The sequence below is a fragment of the Ambystoma mexicanum genome, chromosome 1p (genome assembly GCF_040938575.1).
Source record: "Ambystoma mexicanum isolate Mex_15411 chromosome 1p, UKY_AmexF1_1, whole genome shotgun sequence".
NCBI lineage: Eukaryota > Metazoa > Chordata > Amphibia > Caudata > Ambystomatidae > Ambystoma > Ambystoma mexicanum.
The window spans coordinates 109,882,882-109,900,736 of record NC_090921.1 but is presented as its reverse complement, the minus strand read 5'-3'; the positions used below and the strand labels follow the sequence as shown (position 1 = coordinate 109,900,736).

Genomic DNA, 17,855 nt, shown 5'->3' with positions numbered 1-17,855 from the left:
TGGGTTCTGATTGTTGCAAGCCAGAACTCTAAGAGGGCCTCAGACACACCTAATTGCCTGCCCATGACACAAGCTGCCATCACTTACCTAAACCGTAATTTGTGTCATTACTTGACGTGAAAACTTCCAGACGTTGTGATAAGTTTCAATGTTGGTTGCATGCAGATTTTAAGGCTATCTTATTATGTTGTGTTATGTTATGTTATGTTATGTTATTTTGCACTTATATAGCGCCTTATATGCCATTGGTATGGTCTGAAGGCGCTGGTAGGTTGAACGCCCTTGGGAACCGAAGTTCTGGTCAGTAGAGGGAGTAGAGAGAGCCCAAAGGTGAGTGTGCGCATCCGGTATGTGTGCAGCTGGTGCAGAATTCCTGTGGTAGCTGCTTTCTAGCGGTAGGTGTGGTGGCTGAGAGGTCAGGAGTATGTGTTCGATCTGGCCGGAATTATCCAGACCGAGAGTGGCAGTGTTAGGCCTTAGGAGAACGCCTGGCTGGGGGTGCGAGACCAGCAATGATTACTTAGAGTGATGGGGAGTGAGCGGCAGATGTTGATATGAGAACAGTTATACCGAATGGTGTCATAGTATCTCTGTGTTCTAGTTGAGTGGTGGTGTAAGGAGAGAGTAAGCGTGGGGTGTGATATGAGGTATGCTCTTTCAAAGGATCCATGCATTCCAAGGCATAATACGGATGTCATGCAATTCTGCTATTCGACCGCTCTCCACACTCATCCGCTCTCCACACTCATCTGCTCTCCACACTCCTGCGCTCTCCACACTCCTCCGATCTTCACACTCATCCGCTCTCCACACTCGTCCGCCCTCTACACTCATCGGCCATCCACACTCATGGGCCCTCAACACTCACCCGTCAACCGCATTAATCCTCTACGCACTTCACACTCATCCCCACTTCACATTCATCCCTTCTTCACACTCATCCCCACTTCACGCTCATCCCCTCTTCACGCTCATCCCCTCTTCACGCTCATCCCCTCTGCTACAATAGAGACTATTGGTCACAACTTCTAAGTGCAATTGGGTACCCTTCTAGATGCAATTAGGAACATTCTAATTCAACTTTCAGAGAGGCTGTTGGGCGCAGCTTCTAAAGCAATTGGGTACACTTCTAAATGCAAATGGTCACAGCTTCTAAATGCAATTGGGGACTCTTCTAGATTCAACTTTTCTCAGAGAGGCTGTTGGGCGCAGCTTCTAGAATGCAATTGGGTACACTTCTAAATTCAACCTTCTCAGAGAGGCTGTTGGCGCAGCTTCAAGAATGCAATTGGGTACACTTCTAAATTCAACTTTCTCAGAGAGGCTGTTGGGTACACTTCTAAATTCCACTTTTCTCAGAGAGGCTATTGGGCGTAAATTCTAAATGCAATTGGGAACACTTCTAGCTTCGACTTTCCCAGGGAGGCTGTTGGGCGCTAGTTCTAAATGCAATTGGGTACACTTCTAGATGCAGTTGGTCACAGCTTCTAAATGCGATTGGGTACACTTCTAAATGCAATTGGGTACACTTCTAATGCAAATGGTCACAGCTTCTAAATGCAATTGGGTACACTTATAAATTCAACTTTCTCAGAGAGGCTATTGGGCGCGATTTCTAAATGCAATTGGGTACACTTCTAATGCAAATGGTCATAGGTTCTAAATGCTATTGGGTACACTTCTAATGCAAATGGTCAAAGTTTCTAACTGCTATTGGGTACACTTCTAATGCAAATGGTCATAGGTTCTAAATGCTATTGGGTACACTTCTAATGCAAATGGTCATAGGTTCTAAATGCTATTGGGTACACTTCTAATGCAAATGGTCAAAGTTTCTAACTGCAATTGGATACAATTCTAAATTCAACTTTCTCAAAGAGGCTAATGGGCGCAACTTCTAAATGCAATTGGGTACATGTCTAATGCAAATGGTCATAGGTTCTAAATGCTATTGGGTACACTTCTAATGCAAATGGTCAAAGTTTCTAACTGCTATTGGGTACACTTCTAATGCAAATGGTCATAGGTTCTAAATGCTATTGGGTACACTTCTAATGCAAATGGTCATAGGTTCTAAATGCTATTGGGTACACTTCTAATGCAAATGGTCAAAGTTTCTAACTGCAATTGGATACAATTCTAAATTCAACTTTCTCAAAGAGGCTAATGGGCGCAACTTCTAAATGCAATGGGCACATGTCTAATGCAAATGGTCACAGGTTCTAAATGCAATTGGGTACATGTCTAATGCAAATGGTCACAGGTTTTAAATGCTATTGGGTACACTTCTAATGCAAATGGTCACAGCTTCTAAATGCAATTGGGAACACTTCTAAATTAAACTTTCTCAGAGAGGTTATTGGGCGCGATTTCTAAATGTAATTGGGTACACTTCTAATGCAAATGGTCACAGGTTTTAAATGCTATTGGGTACACTTCTAAATTAAACTTTCTCAGAGAGGTTATTGGGCGCAACTTCTAAATGCTATTGGGTACACTTCTAATGCAAATGGTCACAGCTTCTAAATGCAATTGGGTACACTTCTAATGCAAATGGTCACAGCTTCTAAATGCAATTGGGTACACTTATAAATTCAACTTTCTCAGAGAGGCTATTGGGCGCGATTTCTAAATGCAATTGGGTACACTTCTAATGCAAATGGTGCACTTTCAATGGTGGCTATTGAGCACACTTCTAAATGTGGCTTTCCACAGACAGGCTATTGGGCACACTTCTAGATGTAACTTTCAAGGGAGGCTATTGGGCGCACATTTAAATCTACTCATACATGTATAGATTCGATTTTCCAAGTGTAAGTATGCTACAGCAATGATTGTAAACAGAGTTAATGCTTTGTTAGATGCGTGGTTGGGTAGTATGGTGTGAAGTGATTGCCTCAGGCCCTTCCCACACTTACTTATTGTTGGCTTCTTGCTTCTCCTGCGGATACCTGCAGATACGGTTAGGAGCTGTCTCTGTATGAGCTGTCCTTTGTCCCATGGTCCTTAGTCGCAGGGGGCTGCCAGGCAGGGGGCTGCCCTGGGAAGGTCTGTAATGGCTGGTGACTCAGGGCCTGCTAGCCAATCAGGGCACGGCCTGGAGGGTGTTGGGTACTCAGCCCATCACGGGGGTGGTGGGCGGGCGTGGGAGGCGGGAGGGATGGGAATCAGGAAGTGGGAGCGGGGTGGGGAGGCAGGGGACACCGACTGGAAGGAGGGCCTGGGGCTGCAGGACACAGGGGGCAAAAAGCACACAAAAGGCACACGGATGCCTGCAATGAAATTCACTCACCCGCGCTCAGCTACAAAGAAGCGAGCGGGCGGTGAAGCCGTTCACTAGGCCTGCAGAGCGCTGGCCACTCAACCAATCACGGGGATGGTGGGCGGGCTGGGAGGCGGGAGGGATGGGAATCAGGAAGTGGGAGCGGGGTGGGGAGGCAGGGGACACCGACTGGAAGGATGAATCTCGCAGCACAACACCAAATAATCCAATAGGGAAATCATGCAGCAAATATAGAGACAAGGGGCCAGCTTCTCAAAAGCAAATTCTGCGCAAGTGAGGAGATGCGTTAGCGCATCTTCTCACTTGCGCCCAAAACACGTGGCAGCCCACTCACAACAAGGAACTCATTCAGAATCCCTTTTTACCCCCCTTTGCACATCTGCGCAAATAAGGGGGTCTGGCCATTTTAAAGTGCATCGCGAATTCACAAATAGGATGTGAAGGAATGGGCAGGGAAACTGACACAGCATTCCTGTTCCACCGAGCACCAGAACATATGGTTTTTATGGATTTTACACAATGAACATTATTACTGGTAAGGTAGCTCGGTGGATTGAGCGCTCGCTACTACGATCGATCTGTGACCCGTAGATTGCAGGTGCAAATCCAGGTTAGAATCCTGGCAACGCCAATTCAGCCTTTCTTTTCTGAGGTCGATAAATGAGTACCAACTTTGGTTGGGTGATAATAATTTTATGTAACACTTCTAAGTACAGCGGTTTTGGCGAAAGCGCCACAAAAATAACAATTATAATGAAAGCTTGCAGCACCTCCAGCCAATTGGCAGATCCTTGCGAGGCACAGAACAAACAAAACAAACAAACATTCCTTGAAACTGAGCGCAGACCCCAGCCTGGCTGCAGAAGGAAGGGCGTGCTATTTTTATTTTTTCCTGGGTGTTTTCCTGTAGGGCCCAACGAGGAGATATTGAGAGCAGTCCGTCCAATGGGAGAGCAAGAGGTGCTTCTTGGGTAAATGTTCTCCCACTGCCACACCCATTCCCCAGTCCGTACACTAGAAACCCTTTAATTATTGGACATTGCAGCAGGACCATCAATCACATGCATTCAAGGCAATGTAAACAGGAAATCACCTTACCCGGAGCGGGAACTCTTCTCCCGACCGACTTAAGGTAAATGGCAATTCTGCACCACACCTGGAAAGAAGATGTGAGAGGTTAAAGAGGTTGAAGGGGAGGTTTGTGGTGGGGAGGCGGGAGACATGTTGGGAACGAGCAAGAAGAGGTGCATCTTTGCTGAACATAATCCAATTCCAGGGCAGGACCTCTGCGACCACCAGAAAATACCCAATAAATTACCCAGGCGGTCCAGACCCAGATGATGACCTCATGCCTCCGTTTCTGAATCAGTACTAAGACTTTCATGGGGATGGGGGGCGGCCATTACTCTAGTTCCATGATCACTCTTGGAGCAGTACCCAATTTTACCTGAGGACTTCCTTCCATGGGAGCCTCAGACCCTGCCCTTAGTTGCTTCTCTAGGTGCCTATACCCAGTGCGATACACACTACTTCTCTGTGGTGTCCCGCAGGACCCAGACTTGATCCTTGCTATAAACCCTAGACAAATGATATGATATGGCATTGATAACGCACCTATACACAAGTGTTTCAAAGCACAACGAGGCAAGGGAGGAGGAACAGAGGGAAGACAGAGACCATGATCTTACTAGGCCAGTTGACATTGAGATCGCGCAAGTGAAGGGGAGGGGGTAAAGGGAACGTGCGGGGGAGGGGACAGTGCAATACATAGAAGCAACAGCAAAAATAAATAAGAACAGTAGGTAAAAGTGTGGCCAGCTTGTGGCAAGTGCAGGGGTAAGTGCAGAGGCAAGTGCAGGGGTAAGTGCAGAACCATATACTTCATTGCAATTTAAATTATGCACAATGCTAAAGGTTATTTATAGTTTTGAATGCAGAAGGTGATTGGTGGAGGGGTGGTGCAGTATAAGTCTCAGGACCTTGAATTATCCTGGCTAATTTCACGGAAGTGTTCCCTGTTTCACTAAACTGTGGTGGCCTCCTGAACATCTGCTCACCAGAGCAGAGTTCAGAAATCCATTCTATCCTGAGACTTATACTGGCATCACCCCTCCAGCAATCACCTTCTCCATTCAAAACTGTAAATAACCTTTAGCATTGTACATCACTTACATTGTAATGAAGTATATGGTTAGTCATAAGGCATGTATTGTAAAGATGTGTACTAAAAGTATCACATCAGATTCATAAAAACCCTAGAACGACCCTCAATTAAGCAGAAACAATCACGTAAATTGACAACCTACCCCCCAAGCAAGATACACACTATCCATAAATTCTAGTCCTTTTTATGAACATTGGTAGTTCCACTATAATGGTCTCCCTATCCCACCCTCAGGGAGAACAGAACATCTCTTTGTAATAATACTTTATTTACATATCACGCAGACTAATTCACAGGTGATTCCCCACTCATAATACCAGGGTAACACACCTGAAGAACTGTTGCCAACTAAAAGCAAATGTGAACAACATAATGTGGCCTGTCTGGCTTTATATTTCTTACCAAATAGAATGAACAAGGATTAAAATGGCATAACACCCACTTTTAAATGAACAGGTGAATGATCGTTTATAATTATACATGAGTTGTGATATTGACTCACTTTCAATGGTACGTGTAGTCATCACAGTAGCATGTAAATGAGTTTTGCCTTTAAAAATGTTGGAAGAGAATCTGTCATGTTGATGCTGGAAAATCACATAATCTCGAGGTTAGGGAAAAATCAATACAGTAAAGAAAACGGCAGGTTACTCACGCTTAGACTCCATGTTAACTCATGGTACACACCATAGTTTCTGATTTCCTTGAAGTTGCAATGCAATTAGAAATGTAGTTTTAAAATGACATTTAATTTCTCTTGGACTGCTAAAAGGGAGTACCTGACCCACTCGTAAATGTCTAAGGATCACATTCCCTCTTCCACCAACCCCGTTTCAGGTGTTGTATGAACTAAGTAAGGTTTCGGACTCAAAGATATAATGCTGAGTGACATCGGATTAACACAATTCACGCGCAGCATGATTTGAAGTGGACATGAAATCATAAACTAAAGTAAATTGAAGTCAAATAAAGTTTAAAACTTACATGAAGAATATTATTGATAGAAAAATGCAAACCAAGACATATTACAATTAATCATTACATAATCCATAAGTACGTTGAAAAGAAAAAAAGTAATGTATTTTGTTAGAGAAATAGTTCTTAATCAAATTAATTGCTGCTTATATGTTTTTAAAAATATGTATATATATATATTTTCTTAGTGTGTGCACCTTGATGTATGCTGTTAATGGGGTAGCGCAGTCTTGGGGTTTTTCTGCATCTAATTGTATGTTATCATTGTTGAAAAACGCATTTTGTTTGAATCGAAGATGAACGTGAAGTCTTATTGTTGTATGCGTAAGAATGATGAACTCTTTTTTAAACATAAAAATGAGGTTTATCCAGGATGAATATGAACAAAGATAGCATGTTACTTCTACCATGTCTAAAGTTGCTTGAAACCATTATCAAAATTAATATTTCTTGCAAGTGCCAGTCTGGGGAACTTGCGATGGACCACACAAGGAAGTTGTATGGGTGAAACTAATGAAAAGTGACCTTAAGAGTAACAAACACATAAATGTGTGCACAATACTGACATAACAAGTTGTGTCCACATCAAGAAGATCAGAGTTCTCTTCATGAACTCGTGGACAACACTAGAAGGACATACGAAAAAGAACATTGTACAATGCATGAATTCAATACATACAAACACGCGGATGCTTTAACCACAACACTTCTGGCTATACGCTGAACATCAGTCTTACATTTCTGCTGCCTCGCTTCTTGCAGTGTGATGTTGGATAGCCTAGCATGCATGTGCAACGGCGCATTCAACTAAAGTGCTGCCCAGATTTCCACCCAATGGGAATAGGTGAACATGCAATGGCAAGAGCTAGACCTTGTACAGCAGTACCATCGGTCCGCAAAAGTGAAGTGCAGGTGATAAAGTGCTGAGTGCCTACTAGCTAAGCCCGAGTTGTCCAACTCCAGGCCTCGAGGACCGGATCCATGCTTGGTTTTCAGGATACCCTGCATTAATATTCATGAGATAAATTTGGAAACAATGATTCTAAATGTATGCAAATGTTTTCCTCATAAATTATAATGAGGGATATCCTGAAAGCCTATCAGGATTCCGGCCCTCTAGGCCCAGAGTTGGACAACCCTGAGCTAAACCATTTGTGACATTAGTTGCTGCGCTCAGGCCAAAAAAATCTTGGTACTGGCCACTGGATAGTTTCGACGAGGGTATTGTCTTCTTCAGGGGTAATCCTCCTCTGTACTGGTACTGTAGAGGTACACATGTAAGTCGCAAAGGTATCCAATAGATCCTGGACTTTAGGAGACCAATAGGAAGAAAAGTTTCTTTGCTGTGGTCTCGCCGCGGTGACCTAGCGTGTTCATGTAGTAGAGACTTTCACTGTAGATTCCCTGTTGTTGTTTAGTGTGGAGTGGTTCCAATGGGCCCAACTTTCATAGGCTGTAGGATAAGATCCCAAGTCTTACTAGGCATGCCCTATTGTCTGCACTCCTGGTGCACAGTGTTCAGACCCCGGACACGATCAATTTCGCCTGTGATGGTGGCTCCAAAATTAAGCATTATAGATGTAGCACCCGTCTACGCAACGTTAAATTTGTTTTTCTGTGGTGTTATTTTCATGTGATTGCATGTTTTATATTGGGCAGGTGGTCTGCAGGTAAAGCATAGCAATGCCATCAATTGCCCTTGGGGTGATAGACTGATTTATACCTGACCCCCTTTCCGCCTTTAGTGCTGCCCCCTCAATAAATGGCAGAGTCCAACAAAAGATTTGATCAAACTGTCACATAGTCACTGATATAGCAATCCACACCGATCCTGAACTCTCTACATTGTACGACTATTATAATGGAACTACACTAGTCATCTCTTCCAAAATGATCTTTGTCTTGGGAGGATAGCTCAGGGGCAACGTGCTCGCCTTAGAAGCAGGCGACATGGAGCAACACAGGTTCGATCCCTGAGTCCTACATTAGAAACCTCTAGGTATTAAACGCGTTTTAAATAGCCTATCATATCAGTAGCTTGGAATTATAAATACTTTTTTGCATGCACTTTTATTTCATTTATGTCTAGACTAGAGTCTGCCTCACAGTGCTGCAAAGCCAATAATGTGCAATACACATATCAAGTGATATAATATCACTCACCATTGTGTTTTCATTTTCCTACATTTTGGGAGTTAAATCTCTTTGTTTTGCCCCTGACCTTTATCCTTTCCTGGGCCCCATCTCTTTTCCGCCTCAGACCATGGTCTGGGTTATCCTGAGTTGGGGTCACAAATCACCCTCTACGGAGACCAGGCTCATTGCTTAAAGACCATTATGGTGGTGATATATGATGTGTAGCAGGCAAATAACATAACACTCTGACAGATGTCCATACTATCCATACTTATGTGTGGTTGGTTATGGAATGGAAAGTAAAAATGGGAGAAAAAGTGAACAATAAAGGGAAAAAGGGGGGATACAAATAGGTAGGGAAAAGGGGGTGCATGCATGGTGGGTGTAAACCTCTCAAATGGAAAAGAAAATTGTAAATAGAAATCAAAGGTTTTGATTAGTTTTCAAGGAGTTTGTAATAGACAATTTGCATTTCTGACATACATACAAACAATCGAAACACTTGTGTATAGGCGCGTTATAAATGCCATATCATATCATATCATATCATGTCAATCCCGCCTGTTGTTGTGAAGGGGATGCTCTTTGGAGGTCACTTGGCACTTCACATTTCTGACTAAAAGAATCCTGCTCTGCTCCACAGTATAGTATAGTGGCCTTTCTGTGACATAACACGCTATACAGGTGACAAGTATGTCATAGCCTTATGTGATACAGCCATGCTACTAACACAGCCCCACTGCACAGGAACCCTGAGATGTGCAGTGACTGCACTCTGTGAGGAGGCAGGAATGAGACGCGGACAGAGAGGAGACATATTTTTGTTTATAAACGATTATTAAAATAAGTGGGCTCGGAAAATGTCTCACTTTCCCTATTCTAGGAGAAATTTCACTACCTCAAACCAAAACTACAGAATCTGTCCAGTGTCAAGATTTCCAAACAAAAGATTAGTTCTGTGTCTGTAATCCTATTCTGTCCCTCACACTCTAAATAAACTCTAAAGGTGTAAAGGGTGTTGTTTCTTGACTTTTCCAAGTACTTAAATGTTCAAGTTCAACACAAGAGCTCAAACCCATCAATTCTCATGAACAATGGCTTCTTGACTTTTCCAAGTGATAACATTTACAAGTTCAACCCAAAAAGTTCCAATTCAACAGAAAGGCTTTTCACATGTACAATGATTTACTTCACAGGGTTTACCTCTCGTCCCTACGTTCCATAGATTAACTTTCATTGGTTCAACTTTTGTGGGAAATTTTCTCCCTTCCTCAAGCTTTCTCTTAATTTAATACTTTACAGTTCTGTTAGGGCTATGTCTTCTCCTAAGGACTACCCTCTTCTCTTTATAGTTTCCCAATTGTTAACCAACCAAAGACTTTTCCTTGCAGGTCTTTACAATATTCTTAATATCTATCTCCACATGGGCATACTTCTGCCAGGTCACATTTCACACTTGTTTCATCTTCACCTGGTATACGTTCCTCTAAGGACTTCATTACTTAAACATTAACCTTCTCCTGGTATACTCTCCTGCCAGGACTTTTATTTCACAAACACCTTTTTGTACAGATACTTACCTTCAGCTGGTATACTCTCCTGCCAGGACTTTGTTATTTAAATACTTTGTTTCACATATACTTAACTTCACCTTGTATGCTCTCCTGCCAGGACTTTTTTGTATAAACAGTTCATTACTCAAATTCTTAACTTCACCTGGTGTGTATGCTTCCCAGGACTTTATATTATGGATCACTATTCTTTAACAACCTTTATTTAGTATATTTGCTTGCCACATCTTTGTCATATTGGTTACTCTTGCCTCCAAGGTTGGAATTTAATAATTCATTGACAACTTGCGTTATAAGCACTCTGGTTTCTCTAATGATTTTGTTGCTTCCTGCTCAGAGCGTTCTCAAGAAGCGCTTCCCTTTATTTAGACACCCGGTAACTGATCCATTTCTTCTAGGTTCACCGGCTATTTCTGTTGTTGATATACAACAACCCACAGTTCTCACGGCTTTCGCTCTCTAAGTGGTGGACCACCTGCACCTTTGCTTTTCCGTTCCTTAACCGGGTATGCCTTTCTGGCATCTGTCACGGCGTCCTTGCCTTCAACCCAGTGCTCAGCAAGCTTATGGTACGAGAGGTGATTCAGCGTCTGCAGCTTTCCTCTCTCCTGCTACTATCAGCTGCGATCAGCCTGTATTTAAACTTCCTGGTCTGCTTACTCATTTTCCAACAACTAGGCTGCAGTGTTCTTTGCCCGGTCCATTTACGCATCATTACTCGATCACTCTTCTTCATGTCAGTTGTTTTGTAATTGGTTTCTAAGTGAATTAGGGGAAGTGGATATTGAGGTTTGCAGGGATTGATCTTCACTACTCCCTGCCTCTTCCTCATCCCAGCCAGCAGTACGTTTCCCCTAACAGATGTTTGGGGTTTAAACACCCTATCTTTATGAGGGTATAAGTGTGACAATATGCCATTAAGGCATGAGGGGCAGAGGAAACCTCCCTCAAAGGGAAAGGAGGGCATGTGTTTTCCTGCAAGGACGTTACTGAGTCTACCTGACAGTCACCTTCCCAACGGGTTCTCCCTTATATAACCACCCCCAGGGTCAACATCAGGTAGCAGCTGCCGTCCCCTGGCCACCTGTGGGGAGTCTATCCCAGGGAAAGGAGTGATGACATCCTCCAATTTATCATTACTCCCAGACCATATATTAGCAGAGTTTCACATTATTCCCCCTCCTTTCCGAGTGCTATGCTTGCAACACAACCTAAAATGTTTTCACAGATACGTAGCAGGTGGCCCTATCCTTTTCTTCCCAACTACGTTCAGTTTTCATACAACACAGTCTATTCTAGACCAGACCCAATCTATTCTTCCAGCTTTGGAGCCCTGAATTACTCTTCCAGAGTGGAAAATGTAAACTGTTAGGATACCTCTGTAGGCATCAGTGTATGCGACTCTCTGGTCGCGACTCTCTGGACAAGCCTCGGCGCTCTTAGACCAGTGACTGGCACAGGATACAATAAATAAAACATATATTCAAAAAAACACCTATGATATTAACTGTTTCTGTCCTCGTAGTTAACCTTCCTTTCAGTGGCCTTCAGTGTCCTGAGACACCATAAGAGCCTTTATGGGCTATGCCAGTCAGCAAGTTCCCTAGTTCCCCTATTTCAATAAGTGACTTCCTCACAGCATGTTGAACTGACCACCCTCAGGCTAATTCGTCAGTTAGACATCCCCACCTTAAACAGGACATAACACCTTGAAATATGACTGCTGCTGAACTGGAGGCAAATGATGTGTGTGTGGGAGTAGGGCAGGGGCGGGGCGTGGTTGGTGTTGGGTGTTTAAGCCACAGTCAATGGTGGATCAGGTCTCCACTGTTTGTCAATCTGGTCACTTAAAGTTGCGGACTCTTCGCAAGGTTCTTCCTTTTGTCCCCTCTTGCTTTCATGCCCTAGTGGTCTCTTCTCTAGTTCTCAGTGGTATTGACTACTGGAGTTCCCGCTACCTGGCACAGCCAGCTTATCTGCTCTGCCACGTTCAGTTGTCACTAAACATGGCGGCCAGGGGGATTCTTCATCATCCTCTTGGTACCCGTATGACCCCACTTCTGCACCAACTACACTGCCTCCCGGTAGAGAAACATATCCTGTTCAAGTCCTTGTGTATTGTGCACAGAGCGTTCTATAAAATTGGAGCTGAATACATTCAGGGCAAATTTTGTCCTTATATTTCTGCTAGGGCCCTGCGCTCTCAATCGTCTTTGACAATTTGGATCCCTTCTGTAAAGCGCTCTTGTGTAGGGGGGCGAGTCTTTTCGGTGGCTGCTGAGAAAGCCTGGTACTCCCTTCCCAGTGTTCTAGGGGATGTGACGCCGCATTTATCCTTTCGCTGCCTATTTGTTTTAGGTTCGTCCCTTCTGTGATGCTGCTCTGCTCAGAGCCTGAAGGGATTATAGCGCCAAGGTACCTTTGGGTGTACGTTGCGCTTTAGAACTGTACTTAACATAACATAATATAACACCGTCTGTTTTCTCTCTCCACCAAACACATATACGGGTGGGGGCTTGCCCTGGTTGCCTTAGCAAACTACTTGAAGGAAAGAGGTATTTCGAAATGTATTGACTGAATGAACTCATGCTGCTTGAATAATGCCAATTCTGTTGATTAGCCGTTGGCGCAAACGAATATGAGCCTTAACTGGTTTCGTTGTAATCAAGGCTGGGTTTTCACATACATAGCTAGGGCCCAATACCTCTTCAATGATGCTGCTCATGGAGATCCCAGGCCTGGGAGTCTGCTTTGGATGAATAGCATCTGTGTTTTGACAGGTTTTAATGCAATCCTGCCGGCTTGCAGACATCAATTTGAATTGTGACCCTGAGTTCTTTTTTGTGTGTATACATTCTGTCTGCCATAATGGCGAGAGAGTGTCTCTCTCTCTCTCTCTCTCTCTCCCTCCCTCCCTCCCTCCCTCCCTCCCTCTCCCTCTCTCTCTCTTTCCAGTATTCATTCTGCACACTGCCAATTCCTGGCTCTGGCCACTCTGTCAGCAGGCACTGCCTTGCCAGAACGTGCTCTGGCTATTAGCAGCATGCTAGGCAGAGTTTACCTTTAATTGTACACGCAGCCCGCCATGAGCGCGTGGCAAGCAACGTGTACAATTACAAAAAAACGCTGCCTGACATGCGATCATGCCGGGAAGCATTTAATTGTACACACAACCTGCCTTTCGAGAATGGCAGGCAGCGTGTACAATGGATCCCTATGCGGTCTGCCTGCTATATGCTGGTACATAAAAATGGCATGAAAATCCATCCTCTTCTCCGTCATACAAATGATTGAAAATGTGGCGTGGCTTACTCAAGGCTTCATTCACGTTATGCCACTCATTAAAATAAGCGCCAAAGTGTCTTTATTTATTTTATTTTTTTATACAGCAGATGCAATCTCACATTTACCTACAGTCAACAAGATGGGGTCTGTTTCTTGGAGATAACAACTAAGTGGGACGGGGCAGCCCACCACAAAAACTAAAACGACTCCCAGTTCCAAGGGTGTTTATTAAACTTACAGGTAGTGTGGCAGATCAGAAGGAGGACACTGGCTGTTTGTGGCCATTTCAATGCAGGTTTGATAAAAGAATAATCAAAATACCTACCTGTCCCTATTTCTACAGGCCGTTCCCTACCTATCACACTAACTAAGGTGCTTGTCAGTCATCAGTGAATGTCCAATATAAGAGTGTCCACCATGCAAACTAAACAGAACTGACCATACCACTATTCATACAGGACTCCCTTCTCCTGGAGCTTGCTTTCTGCAAGTTTCTTCTTTCTTCTCTTTTAAGATTATAATTTGAAGTAGTCCCTGGTGACTCCGATTCATGAAATTAAAGTGCGCTGAAATTTTCAGCACAAGCGTGCGAAAGCGTGCAAATCGCAGTGCCATTGCAAAAATCGCAGCGAAACCCGCGCACAGCGTTTCATGGAAGTCTGTGGGCGAGGAAATTCCAGGATGTGCGCCAAAATTCTGCGTGGCGCACACTGGCGCACACGTTTCCGCAGGCGTACGTGGACCCGCGCAGCATAAAAGTGCGCGCAAACAACAAACAAGCACAGACGCCAGGATGAATATACCGTTCCTAGCAGCAGTGGTCGTGGGATACCGCAGGAGGAGGAGGAGGACAGTCAGGCCCAGAATTTTTACACCCAGAACCAGCCTTTTTGGGATGCCTGATGACCAAGTGTATGGGAGGTACAGGTTTCCACCTCACATAATACTCGACCTGGTCAGTGAGTGGGAGGATGACCTCACATCACCCACCCTGTACTCCCAAGCACTCAGCCCCCTGCAGAAGGTCCTCAATGTACTGCACTTCTTGGCCACTGGATCATTTCAACGGACAACTGCTATAGTGGGGGGAGTGTCACAGGCCACGCAGTCACGCTGCCTACACCAGGTCTTGGCCATCATGACTGCATGCCCTTCAGTCCGCAGGCACATATACCTGCCCAGAACACCTGCAGAAAGGCAAGCTGCCGTCCAGGATACGGGTGGCACACTTCCCCAAAGTGCTAGGTGCCATTGACTGCACCCATGTGGCTCTACGTCCCCCCAGGGCATCAGAGCACATCTACAGAAACTGCAAGCACTGGCATTCCATCAACGTCCAGGTAGTATGTGATGCCAAGGGAATCATCACCTCAGTATATGCCAACTATCCAGGGTCCACCCACGACAGTTTTATTTACAAAATGTCAACCCTAAACCGGGACCTAGAAGCTGGGCGGCATGGCGATACATGGCTGCTCGATGAGTATAAATGCCACATCACATGCATGCATGTCAGATACTGAGCAATGTCACAACCCCACTAATGATACCCATCACCACCTCCCCAGGGGACAGTGCCTACCCTCTGAGCACCCACATGATGACGCCAATTCGGAACCCCACCACGCCACACGAGGTAAGATACAACACAGCCCACATTGCAACCCGGGGCATAGTGGAGCGCACATTCGGAGTGCTCAAGTCACGCTTTCGCTCCCTTGACCGTTCTGGCGGGCAGCTGTTATACGCTCCCTCAGTAGTGTGCAGGATCATAGTGGCAGCATGTGTCCTGCACAATGTTGCAACAGAGCCGGGGCCTGCCCGTGGACATGGTGGTGCCCCCACATCCCCAACCACAAGCACGCCCGCTGCGCATGGGAGGGGAAAGGGCACGGGGTGAGGCAGCCCTTACACAGCTGGAGGATAATTACTTCACCTAAAATCACACCCCTGTGGAGTGCACACAGCCCTGGCACATGCCAGCTGACAATCAATGATGATGACATAAGGGACAGTCAACTGTCACAACCATACCAGCCTGAGATTGGTCACCTGGAAGTGTTACATTGTGTGCCCTACCTACACAAACACCACCAATGCTGTGTCATCAAAAGACACACTTCTATGCTGCAAAAATCATTGCCCCCTTGCAAAATACAACATGACAACAGTGCCATGAAACCCAACTCCTCCCCAGCACTGCCACTCAACACACCATGGCATGCCATGCTATGTGAGAGCAAACAAAGCAATCCCGAAAACATCACACAAGTGTCAAAGTACAGTGTCCTCAATGGAAACTGCCCACACACAATATGCTCCCAGTAATGTAAAACTAACAACACACATGACCAAATACTTACCAACAATACAATGCAGCTACACAACCTCAAACATAGCATAAGCATGACAGTACTAAGTTAAAGTAGTGGTAGTCTTACAACCTGAGCATGCCAGCACATCGGCCACTTCCAACTGTACAGTGCTGCTGCCACGCAAATGTCCAAGTGCACTGCTTACAACATGAACTCCATCTCCAAAGTAGACGGCCTTGTGAAGATATGAGGAATTAACCTGCAAATTAGGCGAAACACATGTATGCACAAGCACATAGCAATACACCATGCAGTGTACAATTCAACAACAACATCCACTAGGAATGTATACACAGTATTGACTACAGACTGCCCACACAGCTCATGGGAGTCCTACGTCACCGTGTTATTCAATGTCACTTGGGCACACCCTTTGCAAGCCCATGGAAACGGGAAGCAGGAGGGGTGTGTGTCTCACGAGCCCAAGCATCTAACCCAAACTCAGGACAAGCCTGCATGTGCCCAGCCAGAATACAGTGGATGCCCCCGGGAGCCACACAAGGCAACATACTGCAAAAAAAAAAAAAAAAAAAAAAAAAAATGGCCATGTGGGGGTCGGTGGGGGGAGGCCACCCAGGAGGTCCGAGGACAGGGTGCGCACCAACACCCTCCTGTGTGGATGTTGGGAAAAAAAAATACCTCCATGGGCTCATGGCCTGCACGGCTATGCCAATGTGGGAGAACTGCTGCTGTCGCTATCATCATCCTCTGCTGCTGCCACAGGAGGTGGTGGTGCAATGGGAGGCAGCCCAAGCAAAGCCCTGGTATGGTCCTCCATGGCAGCAAGCATGCAGGTGTGTAAGGTCTCGTTTTAGAGGATTATAGTGCGGAGATCCCCATGCAGCACCTGACGTGATGCACGGATCTCCTCCCGAGTTGCCTGCATCTCAGCTGAGAGCGAACGTGTGAGCCGCTCCAGCTGCTGTTCTGTCCTCAAGTTAGTGGAAGCCTCAAGGCAAATAAGAGTCTCCCTGAGGTGATGGAGTTCTACCCTCAGGGCTTCCCTGTGGCCCTGGGACTCTATTGATATTGATTGGCGTAGAGTCTCCAGTGCCACCCGTCTGTCCCTGTTGGACGCCAACATGTCCTCCCTGTGTGATTGGCAAATGGAGTCTGTTGCCTGCTGTAGTAGCTCCATCTGCCTTTCAGGGGGGAAAATGGAAGTGGCCACCCTCTCCATTGCTTCAGCCATCATCTCAACTGATGCTGCCTGTTGGGTTGCCATACCGTAAATGGATTGTTCCCATGCGGTATTGCCTGGTGGCGTACGGCCACCGCGTCGGCGTGCACCACACCTGTTTGGGGCAAGGCGATCTGCGCCTTGCTGTGCCGGCACTGCCTGAGGCTGCAGGACTGCATTCCCCCTCTGATCTGCTGGCCCAGGAACAGGATCGGATGTTGTGGAGTGTGACCCTGCATCCGTAACCGCCAAAGGCGGACTTACCAACACTGACATACCCATAGAGGGTTCTACCCATGGTACAGGTGGGTTGGACAGAACAGAATCCCTGCCAAAAACACTTACCTGCGACGGCACATAGGTCTCATCATCCAAATCAGCACCTGAATAGAGGTCTGGGAAGGTGCACCCAGAGGCACCCCTCGATAGAATGTTCTGCAGCAAGATTGGGTTCTCACCCACCACCACACCACATCCCCCACTGGTGCCCGGTCGTGCCTGAGATTCCTCCTGGGTCTGCACCATCTCCTCAACCTCAACAGCATCAAGTGCATCATCTCCTGCAAAAACATGAAAGACAAAAAATGGAAACAGGCATTAGCACCATAGCACACAAGTAGGCCTGACAAGATACATAACCAGTGCATGATTTACACGATTTACACATGTCCCACATGACTATAACCCTCCCATGCATGCACTGTCACTGAGTTTGAAAGGGACCCAAAAGGCAGACACTGATGACACCTACATGGAAGAGCAACACATTTGCTGCATGCTGGGTAGCACTGCCATCACACATTGGCCTGTGAGTGGCATGTCCAATACACATGCATGACACATGCCATCACACAGATGGCATGTACCATAGCATGGTAGATTCCAC

At 45.6% G+C, this 17,855-nt stretch overlaps 1 protein-coding gene across 1 annotated transcript in view; it reads right to left on the bottom strand.

Moving 5' to 3' along the window:
- The window catches only part of LOC138466477 (uncharacterized), a 159,800-nt gene that overhangs the window by 91,464 nt on the left and 50,481 nt on the right, over positions 1-17,855 (bottom strand). Inside the window, exon 2 of the mRNA XM_069607233.1 lies at positions 4,382-4,439. Coding sequence (XP_069463334.1) covers positions 4,382-4,439 — 58 coding nt within the window. The remainder of the gene's footprint in view (positions 1-4,381; positions 4,440-17,855) is intronic.